The sequence below is a fragment of the Ascidia mentula genome, chromosome 1 (genome assembly GCF_947561715.1).
Source record: "Ascidia mentula chromosome 1, kaAscMent1.1, whole genome shotgun sequence".
NCBI classification, from domain to species: domain Eukaryota; kingdom Metazoa; phylum Chordata; class Ascidiacea; order Phlebobranchia; family Ascidiidae; genus Ascidia; species Ascidia mentula.
In genome coordinates, this window is record NC_138566.1 from 27,369,457 (window position 1) to 27,396,504 (window position 27,048).

General features: G+C 37.8%; 3 protein-coding genes across 3 annotated transcripts in view; all 3 read left to right on the forward strand.

Moving 5' to 3' along the window:
• The first annotated feature begins 3,711 nt into the window (after nt 1-3,711).
• On the forward strand, nt 3,712-4,737 carry LOC145914408 (regulator of MON1-CCZ1 complex-like). The gene is made up of 4 exons (XM_083002240.1): nt 3,712-3,838; nt 4,107-4,160; nt 4,266-4,431; nt 4,569-4,737. The coding sequence occupies exons 1-4, from the start codon at nt 3,734-3,736 to the stop codon at nt 4,631-4,633; spliced, it is 390 nt and encodes a 129-aa protein (XP_082858366.1). The 5' UTR covers nt 3,712-3,733; the 3' UTR covers nt 4,634-4,737.
• Nucleotides 4,738-10,699: 5,962 nt separating this feature from the next.
• The window catches only part of LOC145891263 (uncharacterized), a 34,723-nt gene continuing 18,374 nt past the window's right edge, over nt 10,700-27,048 (forward strand). The window contains exons 1-2 of the mRNA XM_082981917.1: nt 10,700-10,916; nt 15,804-16,037. Coding sequence (XP_082838043.1) covers nt 10,700-10,916; nt 15,804-16,037 — 451 coding nt within the window. The remainder of the gene's footprint in view (nt 10,917-15,803; nt 16,038-27,048) is intronic.
• On the forward strand, nt 16,197-17,005 carry LOC145916623 (uncharacterized). The gene is made up of 4 exons (XM_083002816.1): nt 16,197-16,308; nt 16,375-16,507; nt 16,688-16,731; nt 16,809-17,005. The coding sequence occupies exons 1-4, from the start codon at nt 16,254-16,256 to the stop codon at nt 17,003-17,005; spliced, it is 429 nt and encodes a 142-aa protein (XP_082858942.1). The 5' UTR covers nt 16,197-16,253.

The window sequence follows — 27,048 nt, forward strand, 5'->3', positions numbered from 1 at the left end:
CAAACCAGCCATGGGATAGGGACCAGACCTATTGGTAAGTGAGGATATTTTGCTGGAAAATTAACATAAAACCTCCAGGTTATATCGTGTGGTTTAAAGTGAATGTTACAGAGGATGGAGATGAAACGTACATAGTTCCACAAACCATTCCATCAACCAACCAACACCAAACTATAAACAACCAACACAAACCACCCAGAAACACCAACCACGACTATGACGTCATAAAGCAAAATGAATACGTAAACAAGAATGTGGGAAACACTTCCATGACTGGGGGTGAAAGTTCGTACATGAAAGTCGAATAATTTGTTGCCATTATTTTAATCAATGGTGGTTGAGTCAAATTATAGCCAAACTGTGGCCGCCCTGCTTATTTATAAATAAATGTACAAAATTATTTATTTATAATGCCCATGTACAAAATCTTCGAAAACTTTTTATGTCCAAAATGCAACAAGGCTTGAAATGCACAGTTAAAGAACGCAAGACGTGTTGAGACCGGGTTTGCAAAGATACAAGTTGGATGAAATCTTTACATACAAACATTTGTATTCCTTTGCATACTTCTGTGCTTTTAATTAAGTGTTAAAACGAGGCGACTATTACCATGTTGGTTGTGACGTAGTGTTGTATATTCTGTCCTCGACGTTTTCTGTTAATCTCATTGCATCTTGTTTAGTGCTTCTAGTTGTGTTTTAGTAAGTTGGTTGTTTATCCTCGCACCTCTACGTCGCTTTGCAACGTCGGGAAATATAAATTATCGTATAAGGTCGCAGATCTGTAATACCATTATCTTGAAGTGTTGTGATTACGAGGTCGGGTAAAAATCGTTTAACGTGATACACTGGTGTGCTTGATACAACAAGCACAAAAAAGTAACCCAGGAAATCACAGCAACCAGTTGAGTGATGGTTCCTTTAAATTCGTATCTGGACGTGGGAGATGGAAATTATTTCCCCCATACTAAGTAGAGAGTTATCTAAATAAAATAAATCATATATCTCCCGGTATATAATGTTTCAAGTATGAAGGCGTATTTGTGTTCCCAAGATAGAACTCCCACACACCGATTCATATCCGTACACATAACCATGCAAGCTGGTATGTCTAACATGCGGTTCAGCAAGGAAACAAAAGTAATGATGGAACAAACAATATATTTGCCCGGGCCCTCTCAATTTAGTGTTTTTTAACATTTTGTCATAATTCCTTTATATGACGTCATAACCTATGTAAATGACGTCACACCTTTATTCAACAGTCACAACAGTTTTCTTGCAGCTAAATTACGTTCGTCCAGTTTCCAAACTTTTTTGTCTGCGGAACACAACAACGTTATTTAAGTTGACAGGAAACAAATTGAGAAATACCAAACACGTAGAACCTCCAAGTACTGATTTTGGTTTTAAAAGTTTGAGAAAGTCACAAGAAAAACAGTTACGAGGGACTTGAAGCTTTTCGAGAAGTCATTCGTATTTCAGGCACCACAAGCATGGTGGCTACAACCTGTGCGAATTATTTCGATGACAACACTACGTCATTAGAACTCCCACATGTTTTACAATTTACTCATTTCCGTGCTGAGAAACACGGTTTGTTTCTGCGTTAGAGGCGATGTTGTGATTCCTTCAGTCAGCATTCACCAGTTCAGGAAGTATTGCGGTTACTTCAGTGTTCGCCTCAGCGCAAAAACAGCCACATAGTGATATTTCCAGGTATTAAGAAGACAACACAACAACTCCCATAAGACAACACATGGGAGTTCTGATTATGATGTTTTACTTCCTGTTGTTGCTGCTTAAACTTGGGTTAAGTTGGATGGCAACAGGAAATATTTATTCGAACCTTAATTCATAATTAACAAGCATCTAACGGTCAAATAAAACTCCGTATTACATTTTCAGATCATGTAGTCACCACAGCAGTTATGTATAAGCCCTGTGATGACAACACTACTTGATCAGAATTCCCACACAATTTACTGTTATCCGCACAAAGACAGCTCGAGGATGCGTTCGTTTTATGCGCAACATATGGTCAGAGATAACGCATTGATGCAACAACTGTGGCAGCTTTTTTTAGATAGTTTAGTACTTCAGGATGATCAGTAACATTATAATTATATTTTTATTGTAACGTAAGATAATACTTCCACTGGTAAAGGTATGCTCCACTGCAAAGACCTAACAAACAACTCCACGCTTGCACAAGAAATGCGCATTTTTATTCAACTGCAGATGTGAAAATGTTAACTCTGTTTCTTGTCATTGTTTTCAAAACTTGACACAAGTTTTTTTCTATTAACACACGGATATTGAACAAAATGTGTTTTTTAAAATGCTCATCGAAATATTCTGGGATCGCTACTAATTTCAGGTTTAAGTTCGATAAGATGAAAGTATTGACCATAATACTTGGGTTCATGATTTCTGTTGTTTTTGGACAAACTTGGCACAAGTTGGACGAATACAAGGAATTTCTAATCGGACCTCAAGTTGATTCATACACAGAAGCTGAAACCAAATGCAGAGCTCATAATTGGCCTGCACATCTCGACAATTCCTACAAAGCCTTCGTTGCCCAGCCTAGAACAACAGCTATATCTAACTTTCTGATGGGAAAGATTGGAGAAGTAACAGGTGAGTGAAACGTACTACATTGAAATTGTTCCGTGGGGACAATTGTTGTCTGTGATATTTTATTGCGAAAATAACATCAACAACTTTCCCAATGTTTGTGCCTCACGTTGTGTGTTTGACTGCTTAAGGATTGCAAAGTAATTATTTCTGTATATTTTCACGCCCCACGCACAACGCCCCAACAGTACATGAGGGTATATTGTGGGTTGTAACAAATTGGCAACACTGGGTTTTATCATAATCGAAATCACATTAACATATTTTGCTCATTCAGTGAAACCAGTGTGCATGTAACATAAATAAGGTATATAGCAACCTTCCGATGTTGTTTTTAGCCAATCCATACTCGTTCTACATCGGAGCAAAACGAGATTCAGTAACTAGCAAATATAAGTGGACATCAGATTCAGTAAAACTTGACAATGGACAGTGGGCAACAGGGGAACCGATCGCAACAGGAGAAAAGTATTGTGTGATAATGGGTTCATTAACTTCACTTGATTCAACATACAAGTGGAGAAGTACGGAATGTAATGTTGCTGCTGGATATAATTGTCAACTAAAACCAGAAGGTAATTAACATAAATCGAAGAGTTTGCGACACCCGCGACGCAAGTTATATCTAAAATACCTTCGCCCGCAAATTTTTTCCTATCGAATCCCTCATTAACTACAAACACAAACTTCAGTGAAAGCTAAAAGCTCAGGAACGAATAGTTTCTAAAAATAGCAGACATTTATATGGGTGTGTGCGTTTTATAAGAAGAAGAAGTACCCTCCTTAAACAAGTGGTTCCAAACCTTTTTTATCTCTCGGTCTACTTGACCATCGTTGGCCACTTTCATGCAGACCACCTTAGAAACATTAGTGAGGCCTTTTAACACTGTGGGTTTGCTATTATGCAGGTTTGTTCTTGAAGTAAACAACTTCTCGCATTACTTTGGGTTGACTAAAGACGTTATTTTTTGTTTTCTAACCCGTTTCTGGTTGAAAAGGTTGAAAACGATTTAAACCTTTTCCGTTTAACAGCTATGAGAAATAGTACTCACGTGGAAGTGCAGGGCGGGGATTATTTCCAACTCCAGCAACTCATGGTTCGCCACGTCATCGAAGATTCAAAGCAAGTTGCCGGCTTACTCCGGTCACTAGAGGGCGATCACCCCGATATCGATGGGTTGGCGTTGGAAATGTACAAGGTGAGTGGGTGATACTAAAGGTCAATAAATTGTTGGGTTTTAATAAACTTGTGAAACCGCTGGAATCCACTGAAGTATTGATAATGTGATCATTTGTGACGTCCTTAATTACGACCTCAGCAGTAGCGGATCAAAACGAAAATTCTTTATCATGAAATTCTGGAGTTCACATAATAAGGAGTTACAGGATTTGTTTTATTGGATACTTTTATCATGTAGTCAGGCTTAGCTATCCCTCATCCGACCAAACCTCACTTGATTATTTCAGAGGTTGACGACCTGCGACCACCAAGTGATCGAGATTTTACATTCCAAGAAAAAGGTAAAAATTATTCAATGTTACACAAACTTTTTTCACACAATACAAGCAAACTACAGAGAATTATCTCCACGTGTGTTAATTTCACCTCCCCCCCCCCCCTTCCAGGTGATTCCCGCCATCCGCTTCGTACGTTCGGTCGGAATGTCTGACCTTGTACCGGCACGTGACTTCCTCAGGGCAGCCATACATGACGACATGACGTTTTATAACGTTTACAAATTCTTCGAATCTCGGAACATTAGATTGAACGGAAAACCAGAGTTCACAGCAGGTTGATATTAATTCTATGTTTGGGGTTTAAGAATTAATTCTATAGAATTTCGTGACAAATTTCAGGCATTTTTTAGCCTCCTAACTTTTTTTCTTTCTCCTTGTCGCGATTTCTTAAATCACATTTTTATTTTTTAGCTGAAGACTGCGACGAGTTTATGTTGCATTACGTCAACCGGTTCGCCTGTGACGTCATCCAGTAGTGTTTCGTGGTTGGGCGATGGTGTGAAGTACAGAGAGGAGCGGGTCTGAAGTATCAGAGAGAATATAAAGAGAGCACGAAGATGGCGGGTTCGACTCCCGCGATGGCTGGCTGCCGACCTTGTCATTGAAAGGTTGATTTTGAAGTTGATTCAGGAAGTTTAAAAAAAAGATAATTTTGAAACCATGAAGATTTTTCTGAGTATAAATAGACGGCCCATATTGTTATTAACACTGTCATGTTAAAATAAGACGTTTCGACAAAAAATGAAGATTTTTTGTGAGTGAAATTTTGCACAGTAGAATTCGAGGAGCGATGAAATAATCGAATAAATGTTATTTTTACAAATCGTGTTCATTTATAAACGACACGTCAGAAGGATTTGAAAAGCGCAGTTACTTTTGCAGGTGAAGCACAAGTGACTTTTTGACAAAGGGTTATTTGTGTTTGTTGCAAAACGTGAAGAAATGCGATTTTTTTTGACCTGAACCCGTAAACCAAGTCTTCCATCACAATATGCCAGGATGTCGTTACTCATATCAACACACGACACACAAATATAACGGACTCCAGTACTTCCATATTCTGTTCTTTAATAAAACGCAAATAATCCCCACGCATGGCACGGACGTAATAAGCTGGGAGCTAATTTTACAAAGTAAACACCATCAGTATATAGATGGTACAACATGATTATTCCAGATAGTTTTAGTGTGGTCAGTTAGTGGACGCATGTATATAATGATTAGTTTCTTACAACAGGGTTTATTCATTGTGTGAAAATTTACTAAGTGAATGAATGAAATATCAACCGACGAGGTACTTTCCCTTAGAAAGAACGCAGTGTAGAAAGTGCCCAAAAAAATTATTGGAATCAAAATCTTAAAATATCGTTTAAATTTTCGCGATGACAGGAAGGAACCGGAACTAAATTCAAGAAATATTTGATAAAAACGATATAAACTATGCCTTTGTTTGTAAGTACTTTCCATCAGGTCAAAAACAAGCACTTTTAAACATAAGCAAGATGGAATTACAGACCATATTAATTGGTATTATGCTTCCGGTTGTTTATGGACAAACTTGGTACAAGTATAACGACTACAGGGAATATTTGATCGGACCTCAAGTTAATTCATACACAGAAGCTGAAACAGCATGCGGCTTACACAATGCATTTCTCGCCAATGTTAAAACAACAGCTATCTTTAACTTTTTGGAAGAAACGATAGGAACTGTAACAGGTATTGAATAAATAAATGTATACATGTATTGAACAAAAAATAACAGGCACTGATGATAGCAATATGGGGCAAAATATCCCTGAATTATACAAGTCTGGTCCTGTTTGAAAGCAAGTGTTTTGTGGTTGTTACTACTGAGTAATCAACCTTAAAAGTTTGTAGTTTTGTTCCAAATATACAACTAGAAGCCAAGCATAACAATGAAAATGTTTTGCAACCTTATATACATTCGTGAAGCACGAAACAACATATTTTCAATACGGGTTAAAAATGTTTCGTTTTGATGTAGCTTACGTTCATGTTGTAATCGTTCTCACGTACGAGATATGGTTATTTTGTTGCCTGTAGTCTGTGATTCTCAACGTTTTCGAAACTATGGAAAGTTTGAAACTATGGAAAATTTTTTGTGACCTTATCTTTCTAACGAGATGCTGGAATGCATTTTAACAGCAGCACAAACTGTTTGAATACAATTATGTTGTTTACCTCAGATGCATATCCAAAACCTTTTAAACAAATAGTTAAAAAACCCTGAAATTCATCTTTCCCGAGTTACCATAAGTTAGATTCTATTTTGATCATGAGTAACCCTTACCGCCTTATTTGGGCATCCGGACTTGGTAAAAATCCAATGGAATTGTAATAAGCACCTTTGTATAAGAAGCACTGCGTTGAACACGGCAAACTACAGGCATAGCGTCCTTATGTATATTTGTTGAAATAAGTTTAAAATGACTAACGAGGGTATTAACCTGTTATAAGCTTCATCATACTCGTTGTACATCGGAGCAAAACGAGCTGCGGGATCAAGCATCTATAATTGGACGGATGCAGTAAATGTTGTCAATGGACAGTGGGCAGCAGGGGAACCGGATACATCAGGAGCAAAGTATTGTGTGATAATGGGTTCATTAACTTCACTTGATTCAACATACAAGTGGAGAAGTACGGAATGCAATGTTACTTCGAGATATATTTGTCAAAGAATACCGGAAGGTAAATCCCATAAAACAACCACAGTCTGGTTCCGTTATTTTCCAACAATTTTTTTGAGTTGTCCAATTTCTGGTCCCTGAAAAAAATGCAAAATATCCCACTATCGTTCGTATAAGCTTCAAAAACTAAACGATTGTAAATATAATTGTCTCCACCAGCCCCGAGCACCACAAGCACAAGCACCATTACAACCACAACCACCAGGCCCACAACGACCATTTCAACCACAACCACGACAGCCACACCAACAACAACCAGCTCAACCAACCATGTGACGACCACGGAAGCACCAGCAACGACCACTACAACAGCGACGTCAGTGAACACGACGACAAACATCAACAATTCAAGTAAACAAATTATCGTATAGGTGGAAAAAAACAAGCCAATCATGATCAGTTTACAGCCCACAGATCGAAGTATATTTATTCCGTATTGCTGCAAATTTAGCAAAAATACTAAAAAATCAGATAAAAATACCTTGCGTATTCAATCGAGACGTATGGTATTGTAACTTTTAATAAAACTTCAACATTTATATTCAGAAATGTTTTTGACCAACTATTTTTCAGCCTCTCCTCTCCCAACCAATAATCCTCCAATCCCTGCAATCATTGGAGGTGTCGCGGGAATTATCACATTATGCGTTGTCATCCTTATTGTGATGTCACTACGACGCAAAAGGTGACGTAACACATGAAATTATTGTTTGTGTTGTCATTCGTTTATGTATTAACTTGCTGAAAGGCATGAAGAGCTTTGCAATTAGAGATAGAGATATTGCAACAGCATTGGCATAAAACAAAAAACAGTCTAGTCTAATAAATCAATTTACCCATTTTAAACTGAAAGTTCAATCCTTCAATGAAGTCTCAGTCGGCGTAACGTAATCGTCAGTAGTGACGTGGCAACAATTTCTACAAAACGTATGTCGTGTTTTTGCAGAACTAATCAACCAAAGACTGGTGGAAGAAGAAAGAATGGAGATGGTAGGAATATATTGTGTGTTTATTTGTTACGTCACCATATCTTCTGCAATCCAATTATTCGCCAAAAAATCACAAAGTTCCCATGTGTTTTGGCAGGAATGTGTTTTATGCATAAATAGACTAAGTTGTAATTCATTAAATTTCCATCAAACGATGCTATCACGTTAAGCAAGGTGGGACCTTGTAGCAGAATTAATGACAAGGTCTTCATTCTACGAAATCAACAACTGCACAAAGAGCAATGATAGACTATATGATTCAACATAAAAGTTAAATGCCACTGAACCCGGGTTTTTAACTTTTATTGGGGATTTGATCGTAACCAACATGCCCTGTAAGCAAACGTTATAAAGAATAGTTTAACAGCAACAGGTTTGAGACAATGTAACGCCACACTAATGGCAGACATGTATCTTTGCAATCCCACAAGCCCACGTGAATATGAAAATAAACCGTTTTCCTGTTGAGGCAGTGACGTCACATACGTGGTTGTTTCCTGACGTGGGATGGGAACCGCTGTGGGTTCGGTTTAATACAGCTGGGATATATACAGAATCACAACACAGAGCTCGTCCATGTAAGTGTTTCCAACAAATAACATCGCCACCATAACTCGACCCAGGGTTGTAGGAAGTCCTTAGGAACGCACTGAAGCTTGGTAATAAATCCAATAAACACAGTCCGGACTACAGCCTGAATATATGGAAACAATGCCGCTCCTTTCCGAAGCACAATAGGCAAATATCTGGCTTGGGTTTGTGATAGAAGCATAACTAAGCATAGCTTCAACTAACTGCTTGGTATCAACAGAGGAAACAGATGACCCGAAAGACCGGGAACCGATCTACGCAACCGCTAAACCCCGAAGGAACCAACAAAATAATCATGAAGACGAACAACCAGAATACGAGGATTACGTCACTCCTAACCCCCTCCCAGCAGATGATGATGAGGTTTACACTCACATGAGCAAGGGTGGTAGTGATGAGAGTTACGACACTCTGCACTACTCCAACCAGCAGGAAGATACATACGACCAACTTCCTAGAAGAAACAACGTTGAAACACGTGGGAACGCACAACAAGTTGAAAATGAATCGGAAACTTACGACCAGTTGCAACGGAGCCATGTTGTGGGTGAAGATCTTGGTGAAGATGTTTACGACAGACCGAGCAACCTTAGAGCGTTACCTGAGGCTGAACAAACTTATGCCATGGTTACAAAGTCCAAGAAGTGAATGAGGATTGACTGTTTGATTACCACCTGATTATTTGCATGTCCAAATACCAAATAATTGTACAAAACACTCTGTCTTATCATCAAATAGAAACATGTTGGACTCACTTCAACATGATTGACTTTGATTGTTTCGACCGAATGAACAAGTCGCAGTGTCTGCGAGTTATGTATGTTAACTCATGCAACCGCCTAATTGGTGTATGTTGTTTCCAATAATTGTTATTATTATTTCAAATGTTTTTTATATCACGTTCCCGTTTCGTGGTTTTTATACTACCCACCACTACCGTATTATTATAATTCTTTGGACCGCTTTAAATGTGAATTGTTGTAATTATCGAACAAAACTCTGAATTATATCTTAAACAAATAAAGCCACCACAGCAATTATGCATGAGTCGTGTGACGACAACACTACGTGATCACAATTCCCACACAATTTACTCATATCCGTATGAAGAAAGATAGCTCGTGGTTCGTTGTCACTTGCTCAACAATTATTGCAGTTTCTTTTGATAATCTAGGGAAGTGATTGATAACATTTAGTGCGACATTTGTCTGTTCATTTTAGTTATAAATACCCTAACGGAAAAAATACCTTTTTTAACTAGCAGGCCAAGTTTTTTAACTAGTAGGAACAGAATTTTTCACTTTGTGGTACTTTTCAGTCAACGTCTGATCATAGGGTAACCATAGCCAGGTACCAAACGTTTTTTTATGTACAAGCAGGAACAACATGTAGTATATCCTGAATTCTCATTTCTTTATAGCGAAAACATCCATGAAGTTTTAGCAAGATGAAATTACTGATTATAATAATTGGATTTATGATTCCTGTTGTTCTCTCACAAACTTGGTACAAGTATGACGACTACCACGAATATTTGATCGGACCTCAAGTTAATTCATACACAGAAGCTTATGCAACATGCAGTTCACACAATGCATTTCTAACCAGTGTTTGCTTTTCCTTCGTGCTACAGACAACTGTTATTCCTTGTGTACTTGCAGGCAAAGCTGTTGGTTTCTGGAAGTTTTAAAAAGTTATAAACAGTGTGGAAATAATGTTGCCGGCAATACAGTATGGTTGAAATGTAACATATTTTGCTACATGATGTAAACGACAACGACAATAGTGACGGAAAACCTTTTACCCAAAACGGAAATTCTTGAATGGTTTTGAAAATTGCAACGACCCGGTTTGACAAATTAACTAATCAGCGAAAGCCCGGCACACAAATCAGCGAAAGCCCAGCACAAGCACGAAATGGTTACGGAATATAAAGCAAAGTTATCAGCTTATTGACTAAGACAGCAGATGGGTGGGAACGTGAGTCGTTGTGAAAATAAACTCCCACGTTTAACAAACATTTATCCACATCCGTGTATTGTGTGGTTGTGTCTGATGGGAGGGTTGGTAACACGATGATAAACAAGATTTGGATTTTACGATGCAGAAGACAGAAGTTATGAAGAGACAGGCAGTGAGCTAATACATTCTGAACTTACGTTGTCAGGGTGCGAAACAAACCACAGGTTTTTCAACAATAAATCTCACTCATGTAACGTTTATTTTCACACCTATTCAGCCCGAGGTCATGGAGTTCGTAGTCGTTTTAAGTTTACTTTTGCTTCCTTGTTGTTTCGCACAAACTTGGCATAAGTATAGTGAATACAACGAATATTTGATCGGACCTCAAGTTAACTCATACACAGAAGCTGAAACTGCGTGCAATAGACAGGGAGGAGGTCTCGCCGATGTAAAATCAACAAATATATTTAACTTTCTGGTGGGAAAGATTGGAGAAGTAACAGGTGAGTGAGGTTTGGATCAAACATTACAACTGTTTTATTCCCAAATCCCGATTTCGTGTTTAATTAAAATGCCACAAAAGACCAGCGATGGAGAAGGGAGTCCGACTTATAACGATAATAAACACAGATTTATGTGTTTTATCTCAATAGGATTGTGTGGCCTGCTTCGCAAAGTTGTGATTTGTATTTTTGTTAAACTTTCATCAAGATATATTGAGTCAAGGGGGAAGTTTAGACCAGTGTTTTGCATCTTTCTTGGCTCATACTTTCTGAAGATTTTACAACACCCAATGGAGACAAACCAATAAGCAAACGCAACGAATCCAGCAATCAGTCTTTCTATCTGATTCTAGATAATATCATATTAAAATGTGTGTTCTTAATATATCATTAGAATACCAGTAAACCATACGATCGAAAATTACCAGAGTAAATATAAAGAAAAGCTCGAGGCATCCCTAGAGTTAGAAATGGCACCGGGGCACTCCAGTTTGGGAACCACTGGTTTATAGACTGTGTTACACCCGTAGGCCTGTTATAATCGTCCGAAAACATCAAAAAATATTCAATTCAGTAATTGGCAAAATGTTTCGGTAAGTAACTTTGAAGCAGCATCAGAGAAGAGAACCTGAAAATCCTTTTATAACGCTTCCATATTCGTTCTACATCGGAGCAAACGAGATGCAGGAACAAAAGTGAATACGTAAACAAGAATGTGGGAAACACTTCCATGACTGGGGGTGAAAGTTCGTACATGAAAGTCGAATAATTTGTTGCCATTCTTTTAATCAATCGTGACTGAGCTAAATTAAAACAAAACTATAAAAAATATATATTTATAAAAAAATTTATAAATAAATTTGCAAAATTATAAATCTTCGAATGTACAAACTGCATCACTGCTTGAAGTGCACGGGTGAAGAATGCAAGGCGTGTTGAGATAGGGATTGCGAAGATATAAGTTGGATGAAATCTTTACAAACAAACATTTGTTTTCCTTTGCATAATTGTTTTTATTTAAGTGTTAAAAAAAGGCAGCATGTTAGTTGTGACGTAGTTTAGGGAGACCGGGGATAGCTCGGACGGTTTTTGGAAAATTGCTCATATTTTTGTTAATTTATAAACCACATTCTTAAATTTTATTTTGTTGTAAGTAAAAGCAAAAGGTTCTTCGTTCGTTTAAGCGTACTGAAAATCCTTATTCAGCCAATTTTTTAAACAGGTCTCAAATGTCCGAAGTCACCCCGGTATTCAAGCTTTCAGCAATCAGGGCGTGGCCACTTATCGTTTCGACCCTTCCATACGTTCATGCTTTGGGTAACTCGTGTACTTTTAAACGACAGCACGGATATCATAGATTTTCGGGTCAACAAACGATTTTTTTATCTTTGGGGCTTTTTCTTACTGCCAAAATTCGATTATTTTATACAGCCTCTGTTTATTCTCTTCTATGACCTGATAATGTTTCATAAAACTCAAAAAGTGTTGTCTTCTCGCGATTTCTTGCCGTGATGTCCGAATTATCCCCGACGGCGTGACGACATAGAAATTATTAATGGCCGTATTTTTAAAGGTAACACAAAATCATCATTGGTCTATCCAAGAATACAGATTTGAATATGCAACCAACCAAAAATTACCGCATTTTGATTAACTGTGACAGATATATATAGCCTTACACATACAAATTGAAAAACTTGGTTTCACTGATAAATTGACTTTTTCGATTATAATTTTTTGAGCAGACATGATTTAATTCCGAAGTTCCTGCTAACCTTTGATGGAGTCATAAAGCTTTTGTATGAGTAACTTAACAATACCTAATTGTGACGTAAAATACCTGGTCCGAAGTATCCCCGGTCTTCCCCTATTCTGTCCCCTTTGTTTGTTGTCTCCTTGTTTAAAAATTTCACCACAAATTAATGGCATATTACTCAACTCTACCAGACAAACTTACGCGAACAAACTTATAACACGGAAGCACGTGGGTACAACGATGACGTAGAAGCACCACGTCATACTAACTGTAATGGTGCGTAACAAATATAGTAACATCACACCACTGCATTGATGCAGAAGATAATGGTCTTTATGGCGCGTCACTAACCACGTGACGTCTTCTGATTCACAACTTGGTTTATTTGGTGAAAACAATCATCAGCAAATAACAGATGGTCACCTGATCGCCCTCTGATGTTGTTTTTTACACATCGCCCTATGAGCAAACAAAGAATAGCGAGTCATCTCATTGTCCAACTATAATCATCTGAGAGGAGCGAAACGAGAGCAGATGGCGCTAGGATTTAAATTCAACATGCGGTTATTTAGTTCCCTCTGAACCCCGAAGCGCGGCATATCACAACACGTGGACACTTAAGACAGGTGAAAGAACTAAAAATAAAGGGAAAGTGTCGATCAATATTGAGCTGCAGACAGTCGTGTGCATTGATTCGACATATATGGTCTCATTCACCACCTTGGATTGATCAAATCTGATACGCCGAAACACTCTACAATACTGTCTGCGCCCCTATGATAATATTATGATTCTATGCCCTCTGGTTGTAAGATTGAACTAAATTATTTATAAAACTGTGACCATCCATGATACTCATCTATAGATTAATTTACAAAATGAAAACTTTGACCTATTTATGTCCAAAGTACGTAAATATGGATTTAATTCACGGTTGAAGAACGCAAGGCGGTTGCTTCAGTGTTCGCCTCAGCGCAAAAACAGCGACATTTTGTTGCCAAATTATGTTTTACAACGGTAGTTACAACAGCATAAGCACCTACATCAATTCCATCCTAATAAATACAATAGATAAAAGTATCCCAATTAATGACTTAGTAAACAGGTAAACTGGAATTTTGGATGATTTCAGACCCGAAACCCAAGCACATTGTCGCTACAATCGCATGCAACAGTCGTGTGATGACAACATTACGTGATAAGAACTCCCACATGTTACTCATATCCGTGCAAAGATGGTTTGAGGCAGATATTGCGTTCCAGTGCTGCATCATCTAGTTTTAGCAAGTGTTAGGCCTGCTGCTTACAATCGGGTCCAAACAACAAGTATTGGCCAAATCGTGAATTTGTTGAGTGAAGTTATGGTTATTCAGTCAGCTATAATAATATGTTAGGCCCATGTGGTTTTTGAGCCAACTACTGTAAATCATAGAGGTTTAGTGCAAAGATTTCGCTATAATTAGGTTTACAATACTTTATAAACCGACCCTGATGTTGTTCAGGCGAATCATAGTCGATAAAGAAATTAACAATTTTAATGGACAGTTGGGACAAATAAAGTACAGAGGGACCGAAACCCTCAGGAGATGAATTCACGCAATGGTTTGTTGAGTTGTCACATTACGAGAAAGTCAGATTGTTAAAAACCGGTTGTAAATCTTTTGCAAGTAAGCATTCAAGGATGATAATTCTTGCTGTTTTTAGTTTTGTTTGGATTTAAATACGTAGTTTGCAAAACCACGTACATTTAACCATAGTTGCACTGCTTCTTTCTATTAACAGGAACTTTGCAACATGAGGCTTTTCACGTTGTCGTTTTTAATTTGCTTTCCTGTCACTTTGTCCCAGACCTGGCACTCACCAACTTTCGTTACCATCGAATATTTATTCGGTCAATCAGTGAATTCGTATCAGGATGCTAAAAACGCATGCGCTAACCATGGAGCACAGGTTGCTCATGTCAAACCACCTTTCAAACACAAACATAGCAAAATCAGCTCTTTTCGATTTCTTGTCGGAAAAGATAAGGACGTTCACAGGTGCTTGAGAATAGATTTTGGGAATCATTTCCCATTCTGTTGCAAGTGGCCCTGACGATTTCTATCTTATTTTTAATATGCACACTATCTAAGAAACTTTAGTTTCAGGCTGAAATCTGTCAGTCTAGTTCAATTAAACAAATATATTTTGCTTTGTTAAAAGCATCATCAGTGTCTATAAAAGCAAAGCAAGAATTGGGTTCAATTAAAATAAAGGCTCTCCACTACCTCACAACAAGCTAAGCTTAACATGCAAAAGTTGTGGTATGTATGTTGCCACATGCAACATATGTAAGGCACAATATGTGGGACAAACTAAAAACAGGTTTGCCACACGTTGGTCGGGTGCCAAGTTCGACATTTCGCAGCGAAACGATGGAAGAGCGCTCTTGCATCTTTATAAAGATTGTCATCCAAGCTCGTTTTTCCAACATCCACCCACCGAACGATGTTACTATGTCACGTTGAACAACCACGTACCGCAAATTTGGACATGGCTGAAGATAAATGGTTAAACAAAACAAACGCAAAAAATAATACACAAAAAATGATTTTACCGCGGTGCAAATGATGTTTTTTTGTTTACATTGCTTTAAACAGATACTGTTTCTTTATCTTTCCGGTGTTTAATCATCACCGTGTTTTTATTTTTTCCTGTGTCCTTATCTTATCCGTGGTTTCTCAACGCTTCCACCCGTTGCATGTGGCAAGTTTTTAGTTGTGTAAAAGGCGTGTTGTGAGGTAGTGGAGAGCCTTTACTTTATTTGAACCTAATTCTTGCTTTGCTTTTTTAGACAGTGATAATGCTTTAAACAAAGCAAAATAATAACAAGACTGACAGATTTCAGCCTGAAACTAAAGTTTCTAAGATAGTGGTCTTTTACAGTTATTCGAAATTAGTATAGGCCTCGTTTAGTAGAGCAAAGAAACATACAGACAGTTCACGAATGTTTGTGATCATCTGGATATTCGCTTTAGCAATATTTAGAAAGCAAAACTGGTTGTTATAATCCATAAATACGACAGTTCAGTATATTTAATGCTGGACAAAAACTTGTTAGATTGTTTCACAAATATATTTCGTATTTGAAGCTCCACCATATTCGTTCTACATCGGAGCAAAACGAGCTGCAGGAACAAACAACTATAAGTGGACGGATGGATCAAATATTGTCAATGGACAGTGGGCAGCAGGGGAACCGATCGCAACAGGAGAAAAGTATTGTGTGATAATGGGTTCATTAACATCACTTGATTCAACATACAAGTGGAGAAGTACGGAATGCAATGTTGCTTCGAGATATATTTGTCAACGTATTGTAAAAGGTAAGTTACGAGTTGGGATATCATCGAACGATTGTTGGGCTGAACATGTAACTCATTTTGTTTAAAAGTGTGACGACAATTATAATTTTACTCAATCAATTTTCCTGTGTTTAAGCCACCATAACTACTCAACCAAGTTCAACCACAAGCACCACAACAACCACTTATTTTCCCACCACAACCAAAACGACCAGTTCCACACAAACCACCATCACAATGGAACCAACCACCAGCGAATCTGAACCAACCACTTTTACCACCACTTCCATGCGTGAGTAAATCGCATTTTATGTCAAATATTTGCATCACATTTAAACTTGATCCTCTGTTTCAACAGCAATCTACAATCGTTCATCGGACGAAATCAACAACATTTTAAGGATAGTCACTGTATTAGTCGTACTTGTGGCTATCTTCATCGTATTAAATATCACCATGATGATTTTCTTCTATAACCGGACAAAACGCGGGTAAGCAGCCACATAAAAACTGTTATCACTAAAACATGTTTTCAACATTTGTCTTAGATTTAGAGTTTTATATTTTAACAATTTTTAACTTCGTTTTTATGTCTGCTGACTTTTTGTGATGAAATTAATCTTACAGAGTTCATTCATAGAAAGGTTAAAACTTGTTGTTCACATTCGCAGAGCTGGTCACCAAACCAACCATGGGATAGGGACCAGACCTATTGGTAAGTGAGGATATTTTGTTGGAAACTAACACAAAAACCTCCAGGTTATATCGTGTGGTATAAAGTGAATGTTACAGAGGATGGAGATGAAACGTACATAGTTCCACAAACCATTCCATCAACCAACCAACACCAACCTATAAACAACCAACACAAACCACCCAGAAACACCAACCACGACTATGACGTCATAAAGCAAAATGAATACGTAAACAAGAATGTGGGAAACACTTCCATGACTGGGGGTGAAAGTTCGTACATGAAAGTCGAATAATTTGTTGCCATTCAAATTATAGTTAAACTGTGGCCGTCCTGCTCATTTATAAATAAATGTACAAAATTATAAATCTTCGAATGTCCAAAGTGCAACACATCTTGAAATGCACGGTTACACGGGTGAAGAATGCAAGGCGTGTTGAGACCGAGTTTGCAAAGATATAAATTGGATGAAATCTTTACAAACAAACGTTTGTATTCCTTTGTATAATTCTGTATTTTTAATTAAGTGTTGAATAAACCACGGCCCGACGTTTTCTGTTAATCTCATTGCTCCTTGTTCGTGCTTCTATAGTTGTGTTTCAGTAAGTTGGTTGTTTATCCACGTACCTCTATGTCGCTTTGTAACGTCAGGAAATATAAATTATCGTACGAGGTCGCGGATTTGTAATAACATTATCTTGAAGTGTTGTGATTATGAGATCGGGTGGAAATCGTTTAACGTGATACCCTGGTGAGCTTGATCCAACAAGCACAAAAAAGGTAACCCAGGAAATCAAAGAAACCAGTTGAGTGATGGTTTCTTTAAATTCGTATCTGGACGTATAGAAGATGGGAATTATTCCTTCCATACTAAATCGTGTGATATCTAAATAAATGAAATCAAGTATTTCCCGGTATGTCATGTTTCAAGTGTGAACCCGTCTCAGTGTTCACATCCCAAGATAGAACTCCCACACATCGATTCATATCCGTACACACAACCATGCAAGCTGGTATGTATAATATGCGGTTCAGTAAGGAAACAAAAGTAATGATGAAACAAACGATATATTTGACCAGGCCTTCTCAAGTTAGTGTTTTTTATTCAACAACTTTTAATAGCTCGTTCGTTTTCACCGCTGACGCGCAAGTATCAGAAGTTCTCTAAAAAATCCACATAAGCAGACTTTTTAAACATAAAGGATAGAAAATGCGCATGTGACTTACAACAGTTTTCCTGCAGCTAAATTACGTTCGTCGAGATCAGGGTTTCCAAATTTTTTGCTTGCGGAACACAACAACGGAATTTGAACTGAAAATAGGCTTTGACCACCAGGTATCATAATGAATTATGATTCTAAAAGTTTGAGAAAGTCACAAGAAAAACAGTTACGAGGGACTTGAAGCTATTCGTGAAGTCATTCGTATTTCAGGCACCACATCTTCATGTGTGGTCGCTACACCTGTGCGAATTATTTCGATGACAACTACGTCATTAGAATCCCCACACGTTTTACAATTTACTCATTTCCGGGCAAAGGAAGGCGGTTTGTTTCTACGTTAGAGGCGATGTTCTGACTCCTTCAGTCAGAATTGATCAGTTCAGGAAGTATTGCGGTTGCTTCAGTGTTCACCTCAGTTGGAAAACAGCCACGTTTTGCTGCCTAAATATGTTTTACAACGGTAGTTACAACAGCATAAGCACCTACATCAATTCCATCCTAAATAAATACAATATATAAAAGTATCCCAATTAATGACTAAGTAAACAGGTAAACTGGAATTTGGGATGATTTCCCGAAACCCAAGCACATTGTCGTTACAATCGCATACAACAGTCGTGTAATGACAACATTACGTGATAACAACTCCCACATGTTACTCATATCCGTACAAAGGTCGCTTGTGGCATATATTGCGTTCCAGTGCATCATCCCGTTTTAGCAAGTGTTAGGCCTGCTGCTTACAATCGGGCGAGGACAACAAGGATTGTTAAAATCGTGTATTTGTTGAGTGAAGTTATGGTTATTCAGTCAGGTTATTTATTTATAATAATATGTTAGGCCTATGTGGTTTTTGAGCCAACTCCCGTAAATCATAGAGGTTTAGTGCAAAGATTTCGCAATAATTGGGTTTACAATGCCTCATAAACCGACCCTGATATTGTTTATGACGAATCATGGTCAATAAAGAAATTAACGATTTTAATGGACAGTTGGGACAAATAAAGTACAGAGGGACCGAAACCCTCAGGAGATAAATTGTTCTCGCAATGGTTTGCTGAGTTGTCACATTAAGAGAAAGGCAGATTTCTTTAGATGTAAAAACGTAGTTTGCAAAACCACGTACGTTTAACCATAGTTGCACTGCTTCTTTCTATCAACAGGAACTTTGCAACATGAGACTGTTCACGTTGTCGTTTTTAATTTGCTTTCCTGTTACTTTGTCCCAGGTCAATCAGTGAATTCGTATCAGGATGCTGAAAACGCATGCGCTAACCATGGAGCACACGTTGCTCATGTCAAACCACTGTTAAACACAAACATAGGAAAATCAGCTCTTTCCGATTTCTTGTCTGAAAAGTCGTTCACAGGTATTCGAAATTAGTATAGGCCACGTTTAGTAGAGCAAAGAAACATACAGACAGTTGACACATGTTTGGGATAATCTGGATATTTGCTTTAGCAATATTTCGGAAGCAAAACTGCTTGTTCTAATCCATAAAAACGACAGTTCAGTATATTATTACTGAAAAAAAGCTTGTTAGATTGTGTCACAAATAAATTTCTCATTTGAAGCTTCCCCATACTCGTTCTAGATCGGAGCAAAACGAGCTGCAGGAACAAACATCTATAAGTGGACGGATGGATCAAATGTTGTCAATGGACAGTGGACAGCAGAGGAACCGATCGCAACAGGATCCAAGTATTGTGTGATAATGGGTTCATTAACTTCATTTGATATTCAACATACAAGTGGAGAAGTACGGAATGCAATGTAACTTCGAGATATATTTGTCAACGAATATCGCGAGGTTAGTGCTGATATTAAAGATGTAAGCTACCGACATTGCGTTGTCCACTTCGAATATATAATATATATCTGCAGAAACGCAGCGTAATATGGTTTCTAACTTCAGCCGCGAGCATAACATTATCTACAACAACAAGAAGCAAAACAACAACATTGGTGACAACAACCCACGCCAAAGACACATTTCTATTAACAACCAACAAGAAAGGTAGAATTATTTTGTTTGCCAACCAAATTTATATAGCCTATATTTTGCCAGAAGGCCAAGCGACAAAGCACAAGAAAAATAGCTGTAATGGTGCCCTTGGTGTGATTATAGCTCTTCTGGCTTCAATTTCTCACGTCTCCAACAACAGTTGACGTAAATCCACCACTAAACGTCACGGATTCTTCATCTATCGTTGGTGCAGTTGTTGGGGTTGTGATCGTCATCATCTTATTGTTCGTCACCACTGGATTGGTTTTATGGAAGAAACGCAGGTAAAGTTATCAGTATGACGTAACAATGGGTTACAGAAAGTTTTAAGTTCCGACACAACTGACCCGAAGTAAACCGTGTTGTGTTTCCGATTCAAGCAGAGCTGACAACCAGCAGATTGTCAACGAGACAAGGGAAGGAGAAGAGCAAGGTAAGCAATCAGTTTGCGCGGATGTTTTGGTTTCGTGGTTTAACAAAAGGTTTCTTTCTATGGAAACAAAACAAAGCAATGTTATTTTTGGTATTGGAGATCACCACATTCTCAAACTATCATAACCACAAATATGTTCTAGTGAATGATGCACAACTACTACTTTCAACGTTTGTTTCCCACGCAGAAGAAACCTCCCCAGCCCCAACCCCAACCCCAACCCAAGCAGAACCGATCTACGCAACCGCAAAACCACGAAAGAAGAAAAACCAACCAAAAGCAGGAACCTCATCCAGGGTTGGATCAACCAACGAAGCGGTTTACGACCAAGTTAATAATAATGAGGATTGTGACACGTACGACCACCTCCAACACACAAGCTTAAATGCACAAACTTACAACACGGAAGCACGTGGGCACAACGATGACGTACATACATCACGTGACTGCAATGATGCGGAACAAACTTATGCGATTGTTAGGAAAGGAAACGAATAAGAAGTAATAATGGACAATTTTGTCAAGCTTTGAGTGGTTTTGTGTTGTTTCTTCCGCATTTTCATTTCACATTCCTATGAATGACGTCACAATCTTTGTGAGGATGACATCACAAATTTATTTAGTCTCTTTTACCGCTTTGGGTTTATGTCTTAGGCATTTATGGTTTGATGCATGTGTTCAAAAGTGTTTTACTGTGTTGAAAACTAATGTAAAAACACATTTACTTTATTATGCGTGTTTATGTCTTCGTTCCTAAAGACAAAGGCAATGACGTCAGTTTGCTTTCCCCCTTCGTGTTACAGGCAACTGTTGTTCCTCGTGTACTTGTAAGCATAGCTGTTTCACAAAGTAATTAACAGTGCGGAATTAGTGTTGCCGGAAAAACTATAGCATCTCTGCAACATATTGCGTTACATGATGCAAACGACAACGACATTAATGACGTCACGTTTATACACAAATCTTCGTCAACGTGACACATTCCCAGTTTCCTCTGGTTTAAAATTACGTAATTCAAGAATTTATTGAGGGTATACCGAATACCTCAGGATTGCTTTTTCCTTCGTGTTACAGACAACTGTTGTTCCTCGTGTAGGCAAAGCTGTTGGTATTTGGAAGTTTAAGAAAGTAATCAACAGTGTGGAATTAAGGTTGCCGGCAGAAAAGTATAGTTGAAATGTAACATATTTTGCTACATGATGTGAACGACAACGACAATAATGACGGAAAACCTTTTACCCAAATCTTCGTCAAATTTCCCAGTTTCCAATGGTTAAAAATTATGTAATTCAAGAATTTACGTTTCTAGGGAAATCCTTGAATGATTTTGAAAATTGTCCCAACCCAGCATGACAAATTAACTAACAAGAAAAAATCTCAGCACACGAATAGAGAACAAGCAAGAAATGCTCTGAATATAAAGCAAAGTAATAAACTTGTTAATTTCCACATACTCATATCTGGATGGTGAGGACGTGGGTTTCCTTCTTCCAGATATAACACAGTACAACATGGATGATGACGTACAGAAATATCACGTGACTGCAATGTTGGTACAGAACAAACTTAACCTCACGTTGGAGAAACATCAAAAGTAAATTGTGGTGTTGCTGGAACCTTTTAAATATCGCTTCGTCGTTTCGATATGAAGTATTTCCCGGTATATAATGTTTGAGGTGTGAAGGCGTCTTTGTGTTCCCAAGATAGAATTCCCACACACCGATTCATATCCGTACACATAACCATGCAAGATGGTTTGGATAATATGCGGTTGAAGAGTTACCTTACAGCAGTAGAAATATGTATCAGTTAGAAATCAGATTGTGTACGGAAGGAGAAACAGGGTGGAGTTTCTTTCGTTGAGAGGCGGGGATCTACTTTGGAGAAACACGACATTCGCATTGAGGCGATTATGAGGATCTGTTATGCATTAGCCGACTGTGCCAGCGGGTAATCGAGATAATTCAGGGTCAGGAAACTTTCAAGTGCAAAGTTCTTTTGTGCGGGACTTAATAGTGGAAAAATATAATTTCACCAATGATAAAGATGATGATTAAAATATCGTAAAAGATTTTTGGAACCGACGAAGCGATTAAACCATAACCATGTATTTCATCAACTATAATTAATTGCTCAAAGTAATCAACTCCACGGTGGCTGTGTTTAGGTTGACAAATGTTAGAGAGTTATTGCAATGCTTGTGATTGCGTTGTGTTTGCTTGGCTTTCCTGGCATTCTGGCACAAACTTGGCACAAGTATAACGACTACAGGGAATATTTCATCGGACCTCACGATAATTCATACACAGAAGCTGAAAAAGCATGCAGTGCACACAATGCATTTCTCGCCAATGTTAAAACTACAAAAGAATTCAACTTCCTGAAGGGAAAGATTGGAACTGTTACAGGTATTTGCAATGCTTGAAACTAAAGTGAATTAATTGCAGTTGGTTGTTGCTTATTTTGCAACCTAAAAAAACGTTAAAATAGGTATTGAAGTTTATCTTTCTTTTCAAATTATGCCGATTTTTTGGTTTCAATAGCGACTTCAAAAAAAAGCTGCATGTGTAATATAAGTTACACTGAGCAGCTGTAAATCTTCCGTGTTCCTAAAAAATTCTTGCGACCTAGAGTCACCCACGACTAAGGTGGCTACTTTTGTAATAAAATTGAAACGCTAATAATTATAAAAGAGTAAAACTGGTAAAAGTGCGAATAAAACAACGGTTGTTCAAAAACAAAAAAGGACATTTCTCTGCATATAGCGTTTAACAACAATTACTTCTCGCCACAATAAAAACAGTGTTTTCCATTCGCCACAACCAGAGACCTGCCTGGCTTATCCATCATTCATTCCGCTGCCAGCATGTTAACCAATCATTGCGTTTGCCACGCAAGCATAACCACTCGGGCGTATAAAATCAAGTAAAAGAAGCGAAATAATTACAATTATATGTTAGAAAAGGTGAGTGTGGAAATCAACAAAGAAAAACATGTGAGTTAAAGTGAAAGTGAAAAAAGAAATAAAGCGTGTAAAAAACAAAACGAACAAATACGTTTGCACTTCTTCTTGTTTAAGGTCCACCATATTCCTTTTACATCGGAGGAACACGAGATGCAGGAACAAACAACTATAAGTGGACGGATGGAGCAAATGTTGTAAATATTGACAATGGACAGTGGGCAATGAATGAACCGATCGCAGCAGATGAAAAGTATTGTGTGATAATGGGTTCATTAACTTCACTTGATTCAACATACAAGTGGAGAAGTACGGAATGTGATGTAACATCGAGATATATTTGTCAACGAAAACCGAATGGTAACTCGCAGTATATTCCATATAAACGACACAGAAAATAAATGTTGAAATTATGTCTTCTTCGTACCTTTTAGCTGCTACAACAACGACCACAATTGTAAAAAACACCAAAAGTACAACTTTAACCAGCTCAGGTAAATCAACATTAACCAGTGTGAACACAACCACAGATGCCCAACCAATCACTTCACAATCACTTTACTTCACCGGGTTCAATTATTTGTTGTCAGCTTTCCAGTCGACAAAGACAGTTCCCTTAAGACTACATTTATATGAACCGTTATATTATAACTTTAAGTTCATTCTCAATAGCAATGTGTTCGTTTGCACTGATATATATTTCGCCTACTTCTAGGCATCGCCATTATTGCAAAAAAGCAACGCAGTTTAAACAAAAACAAGGAAAAATACACAGACTTTTTTGATACTGACGATAATTATGAGGCGAAATACATATTTCAGTGATAATAATACCTTGTCAACGCCACACTTGGTTATATGCCTAATATAAACAATAACAACTTACGTACGTTCTTTGCTGCCTTTTGCAGCAACTTCAACAAACAACAACAGTTCGTCGGCTGTTACCGGGGCAGTGATCGGAATAATCATGTTCATAATCATCTGTGTTGTTGTTGCCTTCCTATGGTGGAAAAAACACAACAGGTGAATAAACGTTCGTGATTTAATTTAAACGTGAATTTGGAGCATTTAAAACTATCTGTGCATTTAAACTTGTTTACAGAAGCAACCAAGAAACCAGTGACGAGCAGACAGATGACAAACAAGTTGATGGTATGGAAGCAAATATTATAAAATATTGTACACAGTTATTTTCCTTCTATTCCATAGTGAGATACTTTGTGGGATAATTGTATCTAAGGTTGCTCAACTTTCAACTCGACAACAATATAGAAATACATTGGATTCATTCTCATACGATTTACAACCTATGTTGTTCAAGCAGAAGAAGCCAATGGTGACCCCGATGAACCGACTTACGCGACCGCTAAACCACGAAAGAATAGAAACCAACCCGACTCTGTGGCGCCACCACACGACGAAGTTTACAGTCGCGTGGGAGAGGAACGACGTGGGGATGATGATTACGATACTCTGCACTGCTCTGGATCTCGACGATAGAAACGTGACCAGATGTAACATTTCCAATACATTCATTATTTTTGTAAGTTAGTTTGATTAAACAAGAAGCTTTCCTCTGCTCAGAATCCTCACCACTGTAATCAGACATCACAACCACGATACATAGAAATACAATGCGAAATAATTTCTAATTAACGATCTCAAAACTCCCAATGTAGTAAAACGTGCTAAGAGTTTACTGTAGACCCACATGCTTTTTATTGTATGTGTTTTACTGCAAGTGTTTGTTAAGTTTAAACAATGTCGTATTCAAATAATCTGATACGCCTGATGATTCAGACACCATTAATTTTATGACCAGCCAACCAAAACTAAATAACATGAAAGCCAGCAAACAACATCAGTCTGGTTCCATAGAGATCGTCACTAAGCCACCAGTTATGTGGGAACGTGAGTCGGTGTGAAAATAAACTCCCACGTTTAACAAACATTTATCCACATCCGTGTATTGTGCTGTTGTGTCTCATGGGAGGGTTGGTAACACGATGATAAACAAGGTTTGGACTTTACGATGTAGGAGACAGCAGTTATGAAGAGATATGAAGAGTCAGTGAATTAATACATTCTAAACCTACGTTGTCAGGGTGCGAAACAAAAGTTGTTTAAAGTTTTTTTTCAGTTTTTTTTTCAGTTTTTTTTGTATCATTTATTTTCACACCTATTCAGCCCGAGGTCATGGAGTTCGTTGTCGTTTTAAGTTTACTTTTGTTTCCTTGTGGTTTCGCACAAACTTGGCACAAATATAGTGACTACCACGAATATTTGATCGGACCTCAAGTCAATTCATACCCAGAAGCTGAATCAACATGCAATGGACACAGTGCATATCTCGCCAATGTTGAAACAACTGATATATTTAACTATCTGTTGGGGAAGATCAACACAACAAACGGTAAACCAAATTTCAATGAAAAAACACCTAAACTACGTTGAAGAGAGTGTTTTTGATGTTAGGAAAGCTGTTGAAAGTTTGAACAAGGCCGCATAACTGTTATATACACAAATGAATCATACGTACATTTGGAAGTGCACTCACAAAACAGGAATAATTAGTTTATCGGCTATGGCTTTAAGCATGGAATTATGCTTGAACTGTTACCTTTGCAAAGATAATACAGGGATATATCCCTGCTTTACCCTAGCAGTGATATTTTAATCATATAAGAATGGATGCCATATTATTCCTGGCAAAGGATATTTTCTTTGACTGGTTAGCAGCATGTGAAAACTGTAAAACTGTTCTTTGGTCAACAAAAAAATCATTTGGATTGAATGCAAAGTGGAAGTATTTTAACCACGAAAACATCACAATGTTTTAAAAACGAACTTGAATGTGAAAGATTTTAAAAATCGACTGCCAAGTTATAATATTTGCTGTGTTACGTTTTAAGAAAAGCAGATTTTTTTAGCGTTTCTTTCTTTCGCAAGCTTTACCATACTCGTTTTACATCGGAGCAAAACGAGATGCAGGAACAAACATCTATAAGTGGACGGATGGATCAATTGTTGTCAATGGACAGTGGGCAACAGGGGAACCGATCACAACAGGAGAAAAGTATTGTGTGATAATGGGTTCATTAACTTCACTGGATCCAACGTACAAGTGGAGAAGTACGGAATGCAATGTTACTTCGAGATATATTTGTCAACGGATACCGGCAGGTAAATCTCATAAAACGAACAGTTTGCTAATTTATGTCGAAAACAAACACGAATCCCTCCTTAACTAGATCAGATTTTGTATTTGTACTGTTTTCACTGTACGAACAATTCTGCTACAAACGCAAACTTCATTATTATTATTGTTGTTACATTTTCATACAAAATAAAATATATCTTTAGTCCAACAGTTGTTCGATGATTTCGCTACAAACACAAAAACGGAATCATCGAACAACTGTTGGGCTACACATATATATATAAATCATTTTGCATTAAAATGTAACAACAATAGTAATAATCGGTGTATTCCGTATGTTTAAGCGTCATCAATTTCTACATCGCCCTTAACTACAATCACCACAACAACCACTCATTTTCCAACCACAACCAGTTCCACACAAACCACCATCACAATGGAACCAACCACCAGAGAATCTGAAACAACCACTTTTACCACCACAACCAGTTCCACACAAACCACCATCACAATGGAACCAACCACCAGCGAATCTGAACCAACCACTTTTA